This window comes from Corvus kubaryi, unplaced genomic scaffold, assembly GCF_017639235.1.
Source record: "Corvus kubaryi isolate FWS band 111438036 unplaced genomic scaffold, C.kubaryi_AGA036_p1.0 74, whole genome shotgun sequence".
Classification (NCBI taxonomy): Eukaryota; Metazoa; Chordata; class Aves; order Passeriformes; family Corvidae; genus Corvus; species Corvus kubaryi.
This window is the reverse complement of record NW_024582061.1, coordinates 12,347,693-12,368,142: the sequence shown is the minus strand read 5'-3', so window position 1 is coordinate 12,368,142 and position 20,450 is coordinate 12,347,693. Positions and strand designations below refer to the sequence as shown.

The window sequence follows — 20,450 nt, the reverse complement described above, 5'->3', positions numbered from 1 at the left end:
ACGGGGAGAAACTGATGCACAGGAAGTTCCACCTGAACATGAGGAAGAAATTCTTTACTGTGCAGTGAGCACACACTGGAACAGGTTGCCCAGAGAGAGTGTGGAGTTTCCCATACTGGAGATATTCAAGAACTGTTTGGACACAATTCTGTGCAAAGTGCTCAAGGACAAGCCAGCTTAAGCAGGGAGGTTGGACCAGATGATCCACTATGCTCCCTTCCAACCTGACTGATTCTGTGATTTGGCACAAAAAGTCCATCCCTTCACCTGGAAGAGCCATGAGCATGTGGAACCAAGCTGCCAGCAGGTAACGTCACCTGAACGCCTGCCAGTAGTTGCTTATCTCTGAAAACTTGCCCATTTTCATTTTCAGAGTTTGACAAATGAATCTAAAATTAAATATCAGAGCCTGAGGGAGTTTTAGTCATCCTTTGGAAAAGAAACTTACACAACCACCAAGTTCAGTTGACACTGGCCAACCTGTTATTCAGGATTTGTTCCTCAGTTTATGTCCTTATCTGTTCTGCAGCTTCTGTCCTTTCACATCTAGACAGTGTGAAAACTGCAAAAAGAAAACTGAATGGTTCATAGGAAACAAGATGGGAAGCCCAAGATGAAAATGAGAAAAAATAGTAATCAGGTAAGTGGTGTTTATAGGCTCTCATTGCAAAGAACACAGGAAAAAACCCAACCACACAATCACCCAGATTCCAGTCTCTTGGAATAAACATGAATAAGAAGCAAACCTTCTGCAAGGCCTCAAGCAAGAGACCACCCTGCTGTTTTCCTGACAGACTGGCCCAAACAAGTGTCCTGTGTCACTTCCTCAGCCCACCCACAGTGCCAGTTGCATTCCACTGAATTTGCTACCTGGTTTTCACCTTTCTACCCAACTATGCTCCAGAATTTCCATTTTCCAGAAAAATCCCATTGCTAGCTTTAATGACTGAAAAATCTTGAGGGCTGAGGTTTTTGCCTTGGGCCTCAAAAGTGAGTCTTTCTGAATTTGTACACAACCCAAAATAATAGTGTGTGAACCTCAAATAATATATTTCATCCATGGGTATTATGTGATTTCCATGGAGGGCGGGGCGTAATGCTGTCAAGGAACCTGCAGTAGAGAGTGATGAAGTGATTGCCCAAGATAACCAGACAAGCAATTAGAAAAGCCAGAAACAGCACCCTCAGGTGCTATTCCCAAACCTCAGGTTTACAGTCTAACCTGTTGACAACAGAAGCAGACGTGATCTTTATCTGATTTGTAAGGCGGCCCAATTAAGTATCCATGCTGTGTAACACCTGAGCACACACAAAGCATGGATATATACAGTTCCTACAAGGATAGGGAAACAACAGCTCTGTAGCCCAAATCCCCAATAAATTCAGGCTTGAGACAGCTGAATTAATAGCTCCGAGCTTTGGGCTGCTTCATTCATTTAAGGTGGTATCGACTTGAGTGTTCAAGCTGATGCTGTATGTTTCACTCTTGTAGCGCAGAATGTTTTGGCCCCACTCCTACAAATGCATTTCCCTGTGCTTAAGCTTCTGCTATTCCACACATCCCCACCACACCTAGCTCCAGTTTATGGCAGGTACTTGGTGATTTGCCCGTGCTGTCTTTTTTTTCTCTCTGTAGACATGAAAAGGGATGCTGTAGGCTCAGCTGCTGTCACCGTCATGAAATCTTCTCTTTTCATCCTCTTTTTTCCTTTCTTCTCTTTCACCTTCCTGTTAAGGCATCCTTCACCACTTCAAAGTGTTGAGCAACAACTGAGGAATAAAACTAGTAATGCACAAAACTAGAAATGCACAAATTTAGCTGGCTTGACTGTTTTGATGTATTAATATAAAGTGTTTCTCAGCACAGGAGTCCAGCAAGGCCTTGGCTCCATACTTAGTTAAACAGAGGCAGCTGATGTCATGGAGTAACTCACAGACTTACACACTGTGTGCAAGGTGTACAACCTAGCTGGGCGAGAACATGGATATTCCAACTGACCCTAACACTTAAAAAAATGGGATTCCCGAGGAAGCTGCTTTTAACCAGCTGGCAGAAAAGAGCGGCAATGTCCTGGTAGCTGGCAGTCAGGAGTCAAACGGCGACCCGTGCTCTTGTCGCCAAGAAAGCTTCTGCGAGTGGAAGCAAAGGCACCGCCACCGCCGGCTCCGCCCGGGGAGCGCCCTGGAGCCCCACTCCCCAGTGCTTTGTCTCCCCCGGCTGCGGGGCACCGGCCGGGCCCTTGCGGAGGCAGCGAGCCGGGGGTGCAGCTTCGCCCCCCGCTACCGCCGAGGGGCGGGGGGACGGCGCAGCGGCAAGGGGACGCCGGCGGGTCCCGCAGCGGGCGGCGGATGTCAGGCAGCGGGGGCTCCCCCAGGGGCCGGACTGCGAGGGACCGCAGGCACGGCACGGCGCCCCGTCCCGTCCCGTCCCGTCCCACGGGCGGCGCGGGGCGGCGGCGCTCGGCTCCTCCCTCCCTCCCCCGCCCGGCGGCGGCTCGGAGCGGCCGGTGGCGGCGGCGGCGGTTCTGCGCATCACGGGCCACATCATCGCGGGGGCCGCCCGCTTCCGCGCCTGCTCAGTGGCGGCGGCGCTCACCTAGCGCGGAGCTGTCACCGCCGCCGGGCTGCTCCCTCCCCGCCGCAGCGATGGAGCGCGACCCCGCGACGCTGCCGGCACCGCTCTCGCCCAGGTGAGGGGAGGGCGCGGCCCGAGGGGGCGGCGCGGGGAGCGAGGGCAGAGGGACCGGGCGGGCCGGGGACCTGCCGCTCCGGGCCGGGGGAGGCGGCGGGGGCGTGGGCGGGAAAGTTTCCTGGCGAGTGGCGGAGCCCCCCGAGCGCCGCGCCGGCCCGCCCCGATGCCGGGGTGCCCAGGGCTGGGGGGCTCTCGGTGCCGCCCGCCTCCCGCCCCGGCCGGTGTTCCCCGGGTGCCGCGGGGCTCGTCTTCCCCGTGCTGCGGGCCCCGACACTCCAGCCCGCCCTTGTCCCGCACCCCGCAGGCACCCCCCGGCGCCGGGCGGGCTCCGCTGCTCGCCGGCCGGGCCGATGTCCTGCGTCCGGAGCGCGGATGCTGCCTCGCGTTTGGCCGCCCGCGCCCCGGTACTCTGCGCTCCTCAGAGCCCCACAGCGGGTATTCATCATGTGCGCGTAATTATGCACTGCTCCAGGTAGCCTGGACAATGAGCCTTTTCTTTGGTTTCTCTGTGCCTGCACAAGACCTGCCCAACATTCCCAGTAGCCCCTATTCCATGGCACTTTTTACGTCCGTATGTGCAGGCAGTTCTGTTCCCACCTTTGCACCCATAAAAACGTGCCAGACTCTGTCACCGCAGATGCAGTGCTAGACAAGCACGAAACCTCTGCCTGAACAGCACAGGTACAGACTTCAACCATCGCGTCTTCTTTGTTTACAAGCATTGTAAATTAACGTGTGATGGTACATTTATTCTCTTTCCATACTTTTCTGCCAAAACATAGGAGCTTTTTGTGATTTATTTCACTTTACTTTCTACTCTCTCATTAATTCTCCATGAAGTTCAGGTTGTAGTTGTCTATTTCTTTACTGTCAGTGAATGTTATAATTTCTGCTTCCCCCAGCCCATTGTCCAGGGTATAGTTGTGTATCTTCTTCACTCACATTTGAATCCAGGTTATAGACAATGAAATAATTGTTAATCTTTAGGAAGAGACCTAGCAATGTTTAGCAGACATGCCTAGTTACCCTCACTTTAGCAGTTCAGCAATGTGGGTAAAAAGATGAGACCAGCTAGGATGACCTGTTCTGGCAGCATTCCCTACATCTGCTACCCTAAAGAGGTTGTGAAACTGGATCCATAAATATTGCAATATGCCTGGTAGACACTTCAGGAGGAAAAATAACAGCGTATCATTTTCTTTTCAAATACCTGTATGATATTATCCACAAAAAGCAATGTGAAGTCTGTGTCCTAGTACCTGAGTTAATAAGTAATTAATCTCTCCTTGGTGATGACAGTAGAGACCTGTAATCAGGATCCCAAAGAGTAGTTAGGATTCATCCTGGTAAGTATGTATCGGTTACTTAATCTAGAGGACTGCATTATCTCTTACATTTCATACTTTCTGACCTGCTTTTGGTGGGCTGAAGGATGTGATTTGCGTGGTATTTTTCATGCTGGTATTCCATTTGGGTCATTTTACAACCAACCACATTTCACAGCCTTGCTGCTGTGTTTTGACTCTGTTTTGGTCTCTTCTAGATGAGTTGCTTTAAAAGTGCAGTCAAACCAAGTCTTTTTCTCACATCTGCTTTGCTCTTTCTTGGGGCCAAAATCGAAAGCTGCCGTGTTCAGGAAGTGGAATGCAGCAGTCTCAAACTTGTCTGAAAACTGAGCCTGGGGCTGGCAGGTCTTACTGTCAAGAAGGCATCTGGAGGTTTTTTAATCTGGTTTTTCCCCCTTGTGATTTGTTTCTTTTGCTGTTAATTTAACCAGCAACTGCCATACAATAAACACAGTTTACTTCGTAATACTTAAAAATGGTATGTAATGGTCTTATATCTGCCTCGCATACAACATTTGTTAATTTTCAGCATGTTTTACACTCTTTAACACTCAATATCTGGTATAAGTAATCTTGTACTTACTGGTTTCCGGATTCTATGTAATGGTTAATGATAATACCACCTGTTTACTCTTTATAATGCTGAGGTGATATGATGTAGCTTTCCCTTTCTGCTGATATGCCCACTACACTAATGTAAATGATTAGCCATGGCTGTGATAAGGGTATCAGTGTGATACTGGCACTTGTATGTATATACAACACGATAGTGGAGAAGAAGCCATGCAGATCCCTGTATCACCTGTATTCTGAACTTCAAAAATGCCCCCAAAACCTCACATTTCCACCTTTACAGAATGTCAGAATTGCTGAGGTCAGAAAGAATCTCAGGAAATTTTCTATTCAGCCACCTCTGCTCAGTAGGGTCAAGAAGAACAGGTTGCTTGGGGCCGTGTCCAGTTTGGTTTCAAATATCACCAAGGATGAAGTCTCCAGAACCTGTTTGAACCGGTGGTAAAAACCCCCAGCTTTTTCTTATGTTTCAGTGCCATTTCCAGTGTTTCAATTTGTGCCTCCTACCTCTCATCTTTTCAGTGAGAAGAGTCTGGCGTCATCTCTGAAGACACAAAAAGAGTCTTTCAAGCTGGGGAATAATCCAGTTTCATCTTTGCTTATTATGGCAAAATATTAAAGTTCAGTGTTTCGTTAGCATTTCTTATTACTTTCCTGAATCCCCTTCCAAGGCTTGTTCTTGTCCTGAGAGGCATTTCTCAGACAGACATGTTTACACAATTGTATTTTATTGTGGACTGCCTAGAAGTGCAGTGCAGAGATTATTATTACTTTACAAGACCACCTGTAAAAAATGTTGGCAACTTTTAGGAAAAACAGGTTTTGACTGTGGTGTTATTTGCTTTGGGTCCTGTGAAAGCCCTCAGAATTATTTAGATAGATGTTATCTTTTGGTTCTGTTAGCCAAGCTCTGAAAGAAATTAGAAATTTCCCTAGACCTAGACTTTGATAAGTATTTGTTTTAGCCTGTCATAATGTTGACTCAACAGAAATTTCATGCTTGATTCTTCCTCCTTCCTGTTTTTTTAAAGGGTCTTAAAAGGTCATGATTTATTGTGTTCACGCTTTAAATGAATTGTTGGCAGTCTAATATCTATCTGATCAAATTTAGCTGTAGGACCCGGTCCCTTAATCCTGCTAATGCTAGATGTCCTTTAAACCAAGGGAAAGTATGGAAGAAGCATTTTCTTTCCCATGCTCTGGAGAACAGCATTATAGGTGTGTCTAAAACAATGTGGACAATTCTTTGGGCAATAGTGAAGAGAGTTCTTTGAGCTTCTTCCTGAGCAGTTTAATTTTTTTGATCATTTCATCTTTCTCAGATGAATCAAGCCAATCAAAGGTGAAGGATGGAAAAATGTGATCGTGATCAGGTGTTCAGTTTCATAGCTGAAGTACCTGAGATTTTTCTAAAGCAGCTTTGCATTTCCAAAAGTCAGCATCTCTCCCACCTTGTACTCCTATTTTCTACAGCAATTATTTCTGCCTGACCATCATGTATACTGTTTCCATGTGTATTTTTTAAACTGCGGTGTGCATCAGTTGTATTTATCCTTACAGGTAAAATTGGCTTGCTCTCTGTTGGATTGCCAAGTGTCTCATTTTTCAGGAACATATCTTTGGCAAATGGCAGGATATGGCTGTATTTCCTATTTATGTTTACAAAGCTGGTTTTTTATGTTTGTGTATGCTTGCAGGACTGAGAGACAGAGAGAGGTGGGAAGTACACAGTAATTGTCATGTGGTATAAAATGTATGAAGGAAAAGAACGAAATTAAATGTAAGTACTTATGAAACAATAAGGAAGAGGGAATTATTATTTTCATAGCTTGGGCATAGCTCATTATTTTGTCTGTAGGGACAAAGACAAGGTGCCCTTTCATTTCATATATAATATGCCAGATATGATAAATCTGAAGCTGCTTCCTGACTTCTCAAAGGATCTTTGTCTGTCTCTCTTTTTTTTTTTTTCAGTACTTCATCTTTTTCTGTAACCTCCAGATTATATGTCAAGAAACCAGAACCACTTATCTCCTCTTCCTACAGAGACTGGGAGAGGTATTTTTGAGATTTTAACTGCCTTTTCTTCATATGAATTACTTGAGCAGAGCTTGCTTCTTTAGCTCCCATATCTTTTCTAGACAACAACAACAACATAGGCATTTTTCTTGTCAATGATAAAGCTTCTGGGGAAGTTCTTGTTGTTCCTTAGAACAACATGAGCAACAAGGGTTGCTGCATCTTGTAGGTACAAAAAACCCCCTGAAAATACGGTAATTATTAACAGCCTGTAACTTAGGGTGAAAATATTGCATCAGATGACATTTAGAAAATTATTTTTGTTGGAACAGGTTTTTAGAAATCAATAGTTACATTTAGAAGGGTTTGTAGTTATCTTCTCTCTGTATGTTCTGAAGGAGCAATTACTCTTCAATCTATACTATACTATACTATACTATTCCAACCTAAACAATTTTATGACTCTACATTTTTCAGTTTATCTTCTTAAATTCTCCTTTTCCAGCATTTATCATTAAATTCACATTTTGTCATTCTAAGTCTTTGTGGTTGGAAAAATAGAAATGGCTGCCATCCAAACTGCTTTGTACTATTTTAACAGTTAGCCATCCATGCTAGCCTCTTCCTCCATTTGGAACGTGACCAAATCATTTTTCTGTTCCCTCTTTTTTTCTCTTTTAGGTACAATTTCTATTTGCTAATACTTTCTTATATTAAATGAAACCACAATCTTATCAAAGGATTTGTTTCTTAAAAAAACCCAAAATATAAAAACTGAAAAGGAGACCAATCCATATGTTACACAAGATATGGATAATTAACCCAAATATTTTTGGCCAGAGTTCCAGAGCAATGAATAATTTCTGTGAGTCACTGGTCTAGCACTCTGGTGATGTGACTGGAGGACATATGGGAGAAACTGCAATGAGAGCCAGACTCTGCCTTGTTAAAGCTGTCAGAAAATTTTCTCAATGCATTTTCCTGGGAGTGAAATGAAATCCTTCAATTTCTTCTTCTTGTTCTGTCTTTCTGTAGCACTTAACAGAGCACCGTTTCCACCTGTGGTTAGAGCTGCTCGGGGATAGCAGCAAAAATTGTTTTGTTATTCTTAATTAAAGTGTATGGAAACCAGAATTGAGGCCTAGGAGTTTTTTATGTACTGAAACTAAAAGGTTCAATGTAGCACAATCTGCTGCAGGGCAGCAAAAGATATTGCAGGAATCTTGGTTATTTAAATTCCTCAGTTGGTCTTGTGGCAAAAAAATTGCAGTTTCTTGTAAAACTTGGCTTCTTTCTAGATCAAGCCATAAATTCCATTGTCACTTTTAAAATACTCGTTTCTTGGTCAGAGCTCCCTTGGATAAAGCAAGTGGTAGAGGGAAAATCATCGTGTTGCTTCTGCGTCATCTCTTCACTCAAAAAGCCTAAATCAAATAGTTCTATGAGCAGCAGGAATTTTGAATTTGACTTGCTCTGGCCATAGAGGAGTGAGTTATCCTAGGTAATGTTTGAATATGCCTAACAGCAAAGGCACAAACTTGGTTCTCCTACAAGGCTGTTAGTTGCTAAAAGCTTTGACATCTCCACTCACTGTAAAGTCTATCTAAAATTGCTCTTGAAGTACTGGAGGACTTAAAAGCATTGAAACAGATGGAAGCGAAGTATAGGAATCATAAAAAATGATGATCATAGGATCATCCTCCTATGATTACAGGAGGCTGAATTTCTTAGGAAATGCAGATTAAAAGTCCTCCAGCTCTAGAATATTTTCATTTCCTGAAGCCTGTATAATGTTTCCACAACTTCGCATAGATACAAAGTCATGTGGAATTGTGTTATCCTACATCATGTTGGTGCAGTCTCCCTGACCTTTGTTTCTCTGTTTATGCTAATCATTTACTTGTATTTATGGAGTTTAGTAATAAATACCAAAGTCAGCAAAGCTTTGAGTCAAATTAGAACTGTTCTTTTAGTAAATTGCTGCGGTTATCACGTGAAGATTAAAGAAAAGGAAGGTGAAGTGGCTTCTGATAAAGGGAATGTGAAATGACTTGAGATTGTCAGTATATCATTGTTTAATTTCCTACCATGATGGAAATGTCAAAGTAGAAACAACTTCACCTTAAGTCACAGTAAAGAGAAAGGAGAAAAGATTGTGATCTGAAAAATCGAACCAATATCTTTTGTATTCTGTAGAGTTAAAATATTTTAAAAGTTAAATATATGCTTTCTACTTTTTTGCAGATTCAATCTTGCTTATGGAATTGTTGAAGATCTGAGAGCAATGAAAAAACACTTTTCCATGCAGAAAAGGAACATTTTGGTCCACATGTAAGTGTGGTGCTTGAAGACTCACCTACAGGATTTCTTGGCTGACATCTGAAGAACAAAGTGCTTTTCAACCTGTACTTCTGTAGCACTATGACTAACTGGAAAGGCAGATCTACCATCTCCAAAACAAATAGCAAAGTCCATGACAGAGAAGGCTTTGTAAACTGGACTGTAAATCTTAATACAATTCAGTCTGATAAATTTTTGAGACTGCTTTTAAGTATGGTTCCTGTTGTTTACCAAATAAACCAAGAGGAAAAACACAAAAAGGTGAATGGTGTCTGGCAAGATGGATTGCAACCAGCAGGACACAATTTTAATGTCAGGTCAGAACAACACACAGAGTACCATCACTTCTCAGAACCAAGCTTTCATGGTAGCAATGGACACAGCCCATCTAGCTGTAGCCCTAAATATGATGATTTTACCAGTTATAATTACTGTGATGGCATGGATACTTCAGAAACAGATGCCATGTTGCAGGATGACACTCTCTCTAGTGACAGTAATGAAGATATCATCGTGGAAGGAAGAAGAAAACAACCCAAAGAATCAAGTAGTATTATGGCACTGCAGATACTCGTACCTTTTTTGCTAGCAGGATTCGGAACTGTTTCTGCTGGCATGGTTTTGGATATTGTACAGGTTGGTATTTGCTTTGGAAGATTCTTTTTTAACAGGTAGTCTGTGAGGTCTGTAGTTCTAATGTGACATTGTAGATGTCTGCAATATTGAGATGTAATTAGGTCTGCACGTGGTTCTGCTACTATGCACGCCTTATTTAAAAGGTTTGAAATAACCACAATATTTAAACAGAAATACAATACAGAAATTAATCTGTGTGGATTTTCCCCCCTTTTGTTTGGTTTTGCTTTGTTCAGCTTTAGGGATTTCTTTAGCTACACTTTTAAAGAGTTTACGAAGTTAATTAAAATAGGAGCAAGAGATGACAATCTTTGTCACTCAAAATCTTGAGAGAGTCAAGGAAGCTTGAACTTCAATCAGTTGCAATGAAAAGACACTTCATTACCTCAAGAAAAAGGAAAATAAAATTTGACATAGAAACTTTACTGCTTGTGGGCTATTTGACACCAGTCTGGTGCTTTGTTCATGTACTTCTTACCAATTTATTCTTTGTAGAGATGCTTTAATTGAATCCTTTTATTTTCATTAAATTAATAATTTAAATGATTGCAAATTCCTCAATACAAAGGCAATTTACAGCTTTGTTAGTTTAGTTAAAATTGGTAAATGATGACGAATTAAATACATGCGTTGACAAGACTTACAAAGAAACACAGCACTTCGGTGCTGAGAACTTGGTGCACAAAAAATTAAGAGTTTTCTTCTAAAAGTCTGGGTTTTGGAAAGCTGTGCTCTTGTAAATTTCACACTTAAAGGTAAAAGAATAAAGACAAGCTTTTTTTACTTACAGGCTCTGTTAATATGACAATTGATTCCTTGCTGGTTTTATGTGAGGTTTCTACACAGCTGGGGGAAAAGATGAAAATATTATTGAAAATTAAGAGCAGAATTCAAGAGCAGTCATAGTATCTGGGACTATTTTAAAGTCATGAAAAACAAATACTTCAAATTAATGACTTCTTTTTTTAACTGTGTTTATTTAAGGCCAGGTTTTGTATCTCTTGCTTATAGTCTTCTCATCTTTGAAGCAGTAATATGCAGTCATAAATCTGTTTTATGTAAATAGGTAACAGTTTTGACTTCAGATTTTAAGTCTAATATAAAACGATTACATTTTTTTTAGCTGGCTAAGTTATGATTTACAGAATTTTTTTGCATACTTTGTGGATGGTCTAAAGAGAACTTTTCAATTAAATGTTTCCCACTGTATACTTTGTATAGCACTGGGATGTGTTCAAGAATGTTACTGAAGTCTTTATCTTGGTTCCTGCACTTCTTGGTCTCAAAGGAAATTTGGAAATGACCTTGGCATCCCGGCTGTCAACTGCTGTAAGTAACTTTCTTCCTTTTTACTCTTCAGATACATGTTTAAAATATTTCAAAAAGGAAAAAAAATCTTTGAGGCACAGGTATTTTTTTATGAATTAATATTATTTTATGAATTAATCTGGCTGTTATGGGGCAGTTTAAATCTGTTATTAAGTTGGCAAAGTTAAAAAGGTGACCCTTGTCTCCATACATTGAAACTTCACTTCTTAAGTCTCTTCCTACTCATCATTCAGAACAGACAAAGTAGATTTTTGAGATTTACAGGTGTATTGTGTAAGGTTGAGAGATCTCTTTGACCTTGAGGGATTTTGAATAGTCTAAGAAAACGTTTTTCTAAAGACCATATGTTTGGCACCAAAATAAAGCATTGGTGACATTGCTATTCGAGACCTCTTTTGATCAAACTGCAGGAAACTTTTTTTTTTTAGCTTTCTGGCTAAATAGATTTATTTATTTTTGTTGTGCTGAGGTTGTTTTGGTTTTTTTTGTGTCTGCTTATTTTTTGTGTGTGTCAACACTGTAATGTAGCAGTAACTAAGTTTTTTCTGTGTGTTCTTTCTCATGTATTTCTTATAGCTGTTTTTTACATTTCAGGGGATATTCTACCCCTTCATTTTTCTAGTCTAAGTAAGCCAGATCGCCTTCTTGTATATCTTTTGTGTGTGTGTGAATAATCAGTCTAATAACGTGGCTAGACTATTTCTGATAGCTGCACTGGGTATCTCTAAGACTGCCTAATGCAGTGCTTCGGTTCTCCAGCAAGGTCCCCACTCTGCCTCTTCCTACTTGAATGAATTTTTCTAGTACGTCTGGTCAAAGGTGTACAGAACTCCAGATGAGATTTTACTATGTCTTTGTAGAATATTGCTCTTGAAACTTTCTAGGGTTTTATGTACTTACTTGCCTGGAAGGGTCAGGTCTAGACCTCTCAGTCACTTTGTGATCAATGACTGTCCTTTTATTTATGCCTTTGTTCATTTCCAGCTGTCACTCCCATCTTCTGGCAGAAATATTATTAGTCTATAAGTGCATGACCTTGCATTTCTCCTGTTGGATTTTATGTTTTTGCTGCTGTAACCCTCAAGGACATTCAGTTTTTGTATGTTACTACAATGCTTTGTATTGACAAGGTCTGCCGGTGTTCCATCATTAATAAATGTCATTGCCACATTATGTTGAGTTGTTGCCTGAATGCATACTGTGATGGACAGAGCCTTGGCAGTCCTGTGAAGGTTTGCTTGTGTCATGCCCATTACAGAAATTGATTACTTTCATACATAAGAATTGATATGTTCTATTGTATCTCTATCAATGTCATCCTTAGCCATTCAGTCTTGTTTTCTGTTTGATTGCTCTTGCTTTTCTGAGTATTCTTACTGTTCCTTAACAGCATTTTGTGTTTAAACTTTACTGCCTTTACTGTCAGGCATGAATGCTTTTTTCTATTAGTTTACCTTTTGATTTTTGTTGACGTGTTGCTTAATTTGTTTCTGACTAGTACAGTTCATAGCCTGAGGATTAAAAATGCTTGTATTGCATAGTGAAAAATATACCAAGTCCAAGATGTACCAGTGCCTTACTGAAGGCTTAAGAGAAAGAAGGTCAGAATATGCTTCACCACTTCTGCTTCAGTTAATGTGATCTTTAATTCTTTGTCTCAGTTGAGCTTATGACCTTTGCCAGATCACAAATCCAGAACTTGTCTGGGTCAGTCCATTGCTGAATTCCCAACCCTCACCAGTGCCATCACATCTGTGAACATCACAGCTCTCAGGGGACATTTGGAAAAGGGTCACGCAGACCCTTTTTCTGCACTGTGACTCCTGACCTTGGTTCTTACTATCCATCAGCTCTTACTAAAACAGGAGTCAATCCCCCTCTCATGCACACAGATGAAGGACACTGGAGTTTCCACAGCACAGGCTGCATGTCCAGTGGGTAAACCAAAGTTGGCATCATGAGTTTCAGGCCACTCTCCCCAGCCCAAAATGGCACTCTTAAAAGTATCCCAGTAACAGTGATAACATGATCTGTACATTAAGGATGCACTAAATGTATTCTTCAACATGTAGATATCTCGAATGTGGTTTTTCAGAGGCAGTTTGGCCATTTGAACCCCTGGCTCTACCAAGACTCAAACAATTCAATACTGAGAAGGCTTAGTTTGAGGAGTGTTACCAGTGCCTCTTACCAGTGTCATTAAGCCTCACCAAGACATAAATCAGCTGATGCTTCAGACATTTTTATTCAAGCATGCCATGAAGGCTTCCTGTCATCCCAGTACCAGAAATTGCCATTGGTCTGCCTTGGCTAAATCTGGCTGCCCACCAGACATTTGTTTTTAAAGTAAATGCAAGACTGTGCCCCTGTGACCAGCTTTACCTTTTGAAGAGGAAATTTCTGACATGAGTTCAGCATTGCAGTTAATTCATGCCCTGCTTGCTCACTTAGCTTGTAATTGCATCTGAATTTGCAGACACGTCTGTGCTCTTGGGGCTGTAAACTAATTATCTTTACTTTATTTTTAGTTACGTGGTCAGTCAAAGAGTAGTGTCTTCTTAGCAAGTTTCTTACCCATAGTACATCTGGTTTCAAGTGTTGTCTGGTCACTTTCATTCATCTTGTTGCCCAAATTTCTCCTTTAGCTGCTTCTTACTGGTCATTCACACTTTCCCATGCACTTTAGAATCAGTTATTTCATTAAATCTGTCTCAAGACTGTGTTTTTCATCTGCCTCTGGGCATACTACTTTGGTGTTAGTGTAAACTCTCCATACCCTGGCAATCTTACTGCCTACTGTTTTTAAAACATTAATTTTTATCCCACCAGAAGTTACTTCATATGTAGAATACCGACAACAAAGAGCAAAAAGGTGCTTCTGGAGATTTACCTCTGTAAACCCTTCTCCCTCTGCCCACTGCTGTGCTGGCATAACTGTGGGAGGTGCCCTGAGGTCAACTGTCCATTCAAGCACAATACTTATATTGTGGTTTGTGTCCTTCAGTTCTTCAGCTTTGTTCTGTTCTCTGGGTCATTCTCATTGTCTCAATTCACATTGCTGTCCTTTCTCTCTATTCCTGTTTCATTTTTAAAGAGCAACAACAAAAAAATACCCCAAAAAATGACTCATAACCAACCCCAAAACACTACTTATTCAGTCCTGTAAACTTGTGCAGACTCTTGTTCTGGCTGTGTGTTATCAGGGTTAGGCATTAGCAGTGTGATTTTACAAACCTTTTGTTTAGGTCCATCTATTTCACAGTGTCACAATAAACTTGATCCCAGTTTGTGGAAATCTGCAGCTGCAAGGAGTGGTCCTGCTCTTTCTCCCTACCAAACCCTGAGAGCACTTGTGCATGGTTGCATGGTTGGATGTAATGGATCAGATCATTTCATAGCAGATAACCCCTTTTTGCTCCCTGGAAAAAGTGTTTTCCATCAAACCAGCAGATTTATGTTGCCGTGAACTTTCTGATGGAGCTGGTGGATCTGGTTCAAGAAAGAAAATGTGAATATGTAGGTGACAGCGGAAGGAAGAGCTGTGGCATTTGGCAGTAGCTCACCTTTAGGCCGGATTAAGCACTTTGCAAGATTACTTTTTAAAACAGTAATATTGTTAAATAATACTGTTAATTTTTTTGGATACTTTTCCAAAACTTTTTCAAAGGAGAGAAAAAGTGAAACTCTGCCATTTTGTTCATTGAACATTTATATACTTAAGAAGGGTGCAGAGGAGATCATTATCAGTAGTTCCTGAAACAACTGCTTTTCTACTTAAACTTAATGGATGCATTTGCAGAGCTTTGACTGTAGTTTGAACATTATAAAATATTTATAGTGTGATTAAGATAAAGTGTCTTATTATATTTCTGTTTTTAAATTAGCATTTCTTTTAATACTTTGTTCCTTGCAAGTCACTACTATCACAAAATGAAACAAAATGGAAAAGAAATTGAATTGAAATCTACTGAAAAGAAATTATCGAAAGATGAAAAATATAAGCATGAAGTCCTTCTGTTTTTTGAGAAGTATGTTATCTTATAAATTGGTATTGTATGGGAAAAGCCACTAAAATTTATGCTCAACACGTAAAAAATTATAAGTCTGTTATCTCAAAAAGAAAGTTATTTTAAACACAGTCATACTGCAGTGGTTTGTATTGTTTGTCAGATCTTGTCCTCTAACTCAAAAAAAAGGCAAAAGTAGGAAATATAAGTATATATACATACATATATCTACTTTTAAATTTCTAGAATAACTTATTTGCTATCTTTCAGCTACTACCTTAATACTGGACTTACATCATTTATAGCATCTGAGATCTCTAGCTGTATTGCATAAATGAAAAGTTAGAACGCTAAACAGTATTGGATTTTAGCATTTTTTATTTTCAGAATTTAAGTGCCATAGAAACAAGCTCAGTCTAAAGGGATCTTCCAGCCACTGATCTAATCCCTGGTGGTGCTTGGACGTTACAGGAATGTAGGTGGCTGGTATATCTTGCAGAGCAAGCTAATGTTAAACAAGTTACTATGTAAAACTGCATCAAGTTTAGCTGCTTTTGGAAAGATACTGTAAGTATGATTTAAAATCAAAAGCAATGTTTGACTTTTTAAAAATATAGCTTGTTTTTAATCAAAATGTTTTACTTCATTAGCTGAATTATTTGTGGGCAATTTCAAATAATACCATTTTAAACCCAAATGTCTGAATTTCTTTTCTAATTTTGATAGGTAAATATTGGAAAAATGGATTCTCCCATTGAGAAATGGAACCTAATAATTGGTAATTTGGCCTTAAAGCAGGTAAATATAATGGGTTTATTTGATTAATTCTCGTAAGTGAGGGAAGTTATTGAAAAAGTTTAATCACAAACATTGGTAAGTATGGAGATGAACAGTGTTAATGGGAAACTAGCTCTACTACACTGGCTCTTCTCTAAAAAAATGTGAGCTTATATTTATTAGAAGAAGATGTAAAGTCTTATTTTTGACTGTACCAAGGGTATATTTCCTTTATAATTTTTTCTGGGAAAGGATCTGAGGATGATTAGAGAAAAATTTCAGATTTGGCAAAACCTTTTAAATCTGACCTTTCAAATGTTTCTAGTACTGATTTTGCGTTGGATTCAATGTTTAAAGGAAGTGTGTGATAGAGCTTTTGGATAAAAACCAATATTTTAAATAGCTGGGTCATTTGAGGAAAAGTGTGCATGTCCTCCAAAGCACTTGTTTCTTAAGATTGAGAGCTATGTCTTATTCAGAAGTTACAATGTAACACGCTCAAAAATTAGGTTAAATATTTATGTTGTGACTTCACTACTTTAAGTGGTTTAGAAGCTTCTTAAGGAATTGGCTTCTCGTAAATCCTGAACTCCTCTCCCTGATTTTACTTTTGCTATTCTGCAGTATGACAAATGCTGGTAAAGCCTTTTCTGCTGGTCTAAGATTTTTCTTAATTATCCAAAGTTGTCATCCTCTCTACAAAATGGATGAGCATGCTTCTGTTATACCTGGCATGTTAATGTAGGTAGGAGGAAAGGCTAACAGAAAATGATTCTGTGGTCCTTCTAAGTCTGTCAATTGTTTTAAGAATTTGCTTTCTTTTCCAGGTTCAGGCAACAGTAGTTGGTTTTCTGGCAGCAGTGGCAGCAGTTATATTGGGCTGGATTCCAGAGGGCAAATACCGCTTTGATCACTCAGTCCTTTTGTGTTCTAGCAGTGTAGCAACTGCCTTCATAGCTTCCCTTTTACAAGGTAAAGGGGGTATATGTGCTACTTTTTGCAGTTATTTATTTTTCTGTGGATGCTGAATGTGTATATGTTGATTTTTTTTGAAGGAAATTCAAAAAAAATTGAATTTTTTTTGAAAAATTGAAATCCAGTCAGGAATAATACATCTGCAAACCAGCTGAGGATAAGATGCCCTTTTGCAGTTTCCGTATAGGTGGGCATATTGCATTCCTCTCCTGTCACAGTCTTTGGAAAGCTTTTGATTGGCATGACCTCCTGAACATATCTAAGCAAAAAAGTATTGTTTATAGATTTCACTTAATATGATGGAGAACTTTTCCCCCTGCTTTCTATATTCATTAATGTACGAAATATATTCTTAGTACTTAGCAGGTAACACTTATTTATAATTAAACTCAGGTGATCCCGGATGTTAGCTTAGCTGAATTCAAAGTTCCAGGTTGCCCATGCTGCTTGTGTGTTAGTTTGTGCTCTGCTTTGTGTCTGAAGTGAACAATTAGGCTCATTATTTGAAGGGTTTGGACCAAGTTCAAGTCCAGCTCTACAAACAGTGGCAGTGTCTGTCTGGAGCAATATGGCATGATGAATTTAATATTCTCTTCCTAATTGTCAGGAAACATTTAACCATAAAAGATTGTACTTAATGGGTGTGAAGGGGAGCAGGAAAGTACCTCTACTTGTGACATGTTCTTAATGAAAATACAGTCAGCAGTCTTAAGAATAGTAAGTCAAGTAAAATGCGTAACTTCCTTGTTTTACTGCTTTGATATGCTTACTTATGTGGAAAATACAAAATTGTTGAAGTTTTGCATGGAATTGAGAGCACACATGTTTTCTAGTGACTAGAAAGTCACTGAGTTTGATCATGTGCAGAATTAAGGGCAGCAAGAGAACTGGGAAACGAGTGCATTTTCTACTCTTCCCATGTATGATTTGGACATGAGGAGAAACTTTGGTTTTTGTCCTGGTGATGGGCCAGTGCAGGAAATTACTTTCTAAGCTTCGTTCTCCTACACATGAACCAGGCACTTGTGAAATATTGTGATCTTACAGGATCATTGCAGTTCTTTCTTTTGAGAATTTCCTGGTGTGTAACTCCTTAGTCAGTTTCTCTGAAAGTGAACTCTTAATGTAGCTACCATACATGATATAACATAAAGGATGGCATATACAGTTGAAGCTCTTACATATAATATGTAATGAGAGGGAAATTACTCAGATTGTGCCAAAGACTGTTAGTAACAATGCCAATTTTATTTTTAGTAGCCACTTGCATTTTGCAGGGAGATTACTCTTCAAAAGTTAGTGTTGCTGTTTATAGGAAAAATTAGAAATTAACACCTTTAATTAATTTTTTTCAAATGTGTAGCAAGTAATATTTTTTATATGTTGTCTTGGGTTTAACTTATTGTGTAGCTTCTTGGTGCTAACTCCTTGATAGTCTTGCACAATATCAGATGTCAAAATATTTAATCTTACATTATTTTCAGCCTAGGTTGATTGAAATTTCAGTCAGTGGAAGTTACCAGGGTTGGAAAATAATACACTTCATATTTTTTTCTTCAGGAAATAGTTTCTTTACAATTTCAATAGTGCTAATTCTAGTCATTAGCAAAGTAGTTTATTGTACAGATGATTCTTGATTTTTTGTGTGTGTGTGCTCACTCTGTTTTTTTAAAATGTATATGTCCATTTTTCAAAATGGCTAAAACTTAAAAACACAGTCATTAATCAGGTGGGAAGAACAATCATTCTGGGAAAAAAGCACTGACTTCTTATTTATTAAGTTTGAAATTTTCTGTGGAATTACAGCAGTGGATACAGTTACTGTACTGTCTTCTTTGTTGAATTTAGGAGTAATAATGGTTGGAGTTATTGTTGGATCTAAGAAGACTGGTATCAATCCTGACAATGTTGCCACTCCTATAGCAGCAAGTTTTGGTGATCTCATCACCCTTGCTATACTAGCATGGATAAGCCAGGGTCTGTATACTTGCCTTGGTAAGTGTGCTTTGAAATCTGTATGACTCCCCAGGAACCTCTCTTGGGTTAGGAGGGTGGGAAGAAGGCTGGAGGGAGAGGTTCAGCAAACCTTTTAGTTTGACTGACTTTTTTGTCAGCATTTATACCACTTAATGGTAAATCTTAAGAGTGCAACATTATGCCATGATTTCTTTCTTCCATTTTGTTTTTTTGTGTTTTTCTTTCCCTTTTGTTTATTTTTTGGTTTTCCCTTTTTATTTTTATAAAACAAAACATGTTTTTGGTTTTGTACACTAACCTGAACTTTGGAACAATCTAGGAATACCTGAAAGACTTTGACAATAACACAGTACATACCTACATGTGGATTGCAAACGGTGGTAATGAAGAAACAAAAATGTGAAAACATTTTCTCACAGTGGGAAAAAGGATGTTAAGAACCTTATTCAAAATGAAATCATTGCTGCAACTAACTCATTCCATAGAAACTATTAAAAGTTTATCGTGTTTTAAAAGAGAATTGTAGACAAATGTAGACAGATAAAATATTGTGTTGTCCATAACTTACCAGAGATGCCGATGTCATCACATCTAGTCTTTACAGCTGTGCTCATTGTCCAAACTTTTCATATGTAAGTATTACAACATCAGCCAGAAAAAGCATCGAATAAGACTCAGGCTACCATGGTGTGACTTGCAGTTACTTTTTTGGTATTTGAACTTTCATATTTAGAAAGTGTTAACATGATGTCAGCTTAGATGTATCAGTGTGCAAAGAAGTATTTCTTTTGTATTTTCTGTGGTTTTGTTAAATAGGATTGTTTATTTCATAGCTATATTTAAATCTTTCATATTTTATTCTAATACCCGTATTTCTCAAATACTTTCTTTAAATGCTTCTTTCAGGGAAGTTTGTAAATTTACAGTGAAAATTGATGATCTTTTTTTAGCACCTCTTCTTTCTTTTCTTCTGATGAGAAAAACAGAGAAGAAGCCTCTATTTTCATGAAATTTAGTGTCCCTAGCCAATGCTACGGCTGGGATAATAACTAGAGTTTATTTCATTAGAGTCTGTTTATCTAGATTTATTGCTATGCCCCAAAATCTTAATAGACTGGAACATTGGGTTATTCTGCTGAAAACAGATTTCAGGCCCCAACAATTGATATGTTTGATTGAAATTCAGTTCTAAATTAGGGTTTATACTTATCAGTGATGTGCCAGGGAAGTTGGGCAGAAGGAGAGAGTTAGCTAAGATTATTGGCATATACTATCAACCTGGGTAGGCGTGGAGCTGGAAGTGGTTGTCAGCATCTAATCTCAGTTAGAGATCTCTAGTATCCCCTGTATAAGTGGAACCCACATGACTCAAAGACAGAAAATTGTTAATACTGAGTCTTACCATTTTTGAACAGCTTCTTCTACTTCTTTCCTTTCTAAAAAAAAAAAAATTTCAAGGTGTGGCCACAGGCAAAACTTAGTTGCACGTGTTGGTGTTTTAATAGTAGATACATATGTAATTTGCGAATAAACAACATATATTATTTTGTACTGTATCTAGTACTGCTCCCTATGCTTTATGTAAATTACAGATTCTATGTTTCTCTCTTTCTAAAGAAGTAAGTAATTACTACTAATATTTCAATTTCTCCTATAAGATGCTGGTTTTTTAAATCTACCAGTCTAAACAAAAAACACTCAACTCCGACCCACCCCCCCCCCAAAAAAAAAAAAAAGTTAGGTAAAGAAACTTGGACTTCCTTCTTCCTTTCACACATT

The 20,450-nt window shown here is 39.3% G+C and overlaps 1 protein-coding gene across 5 annotated transcripts in view; it reads left to right on the top strand.

Annotated features, from left to right (window-relative positions):
- Positions 1-2,518: 2,518 nt before the first annotated feature.
- Positions 2,519-20,450, top strand: part of SLC41A2 (solute carrier family 41 member 2) — a 63,460-nt gene continuing 45,528 nt past the window's right edge. Inside the window, exons 1-8 of one of the 5 annotated variants that reach the window (XR_006020015.1) lie at positions 2,521-2,690; positions 6,309-6,391; positions 6,586-6,669; positions 8,875-9,606; positions 10,828-10,935; positions 15,669-15,740; positions 16,547-16,691; positions 18,543-18,689. Coding sequence is in view for 2 of the 5 variants with exons in the window: in XM_042050482.1 (XP_041906416.1) it covers positions 9,052-9,606; positions 10,828-10,935; positions 15,669-15,740; positions 16,547-16,691; positions 18,543-18,689 (1,027 nt within the window). In the remaining 3 variants the exon portion in view is untranslated. Of the gene's footprint in view, positions 2,691-6,308; positions 6,392-6,585; positions 6,670-8,874; positions 9,607-10,827; positions 10,936-15,668; positions 15,741-16,546; positions 16,692-18,542; positions 18,690-20,450 lie in introns of all 5 variants that reach the window. The other 4 variants (XM_042050482.1, XM_042050483.1, XR_006020013.1 and 1 more) reach the window with 4 other exon arrangements.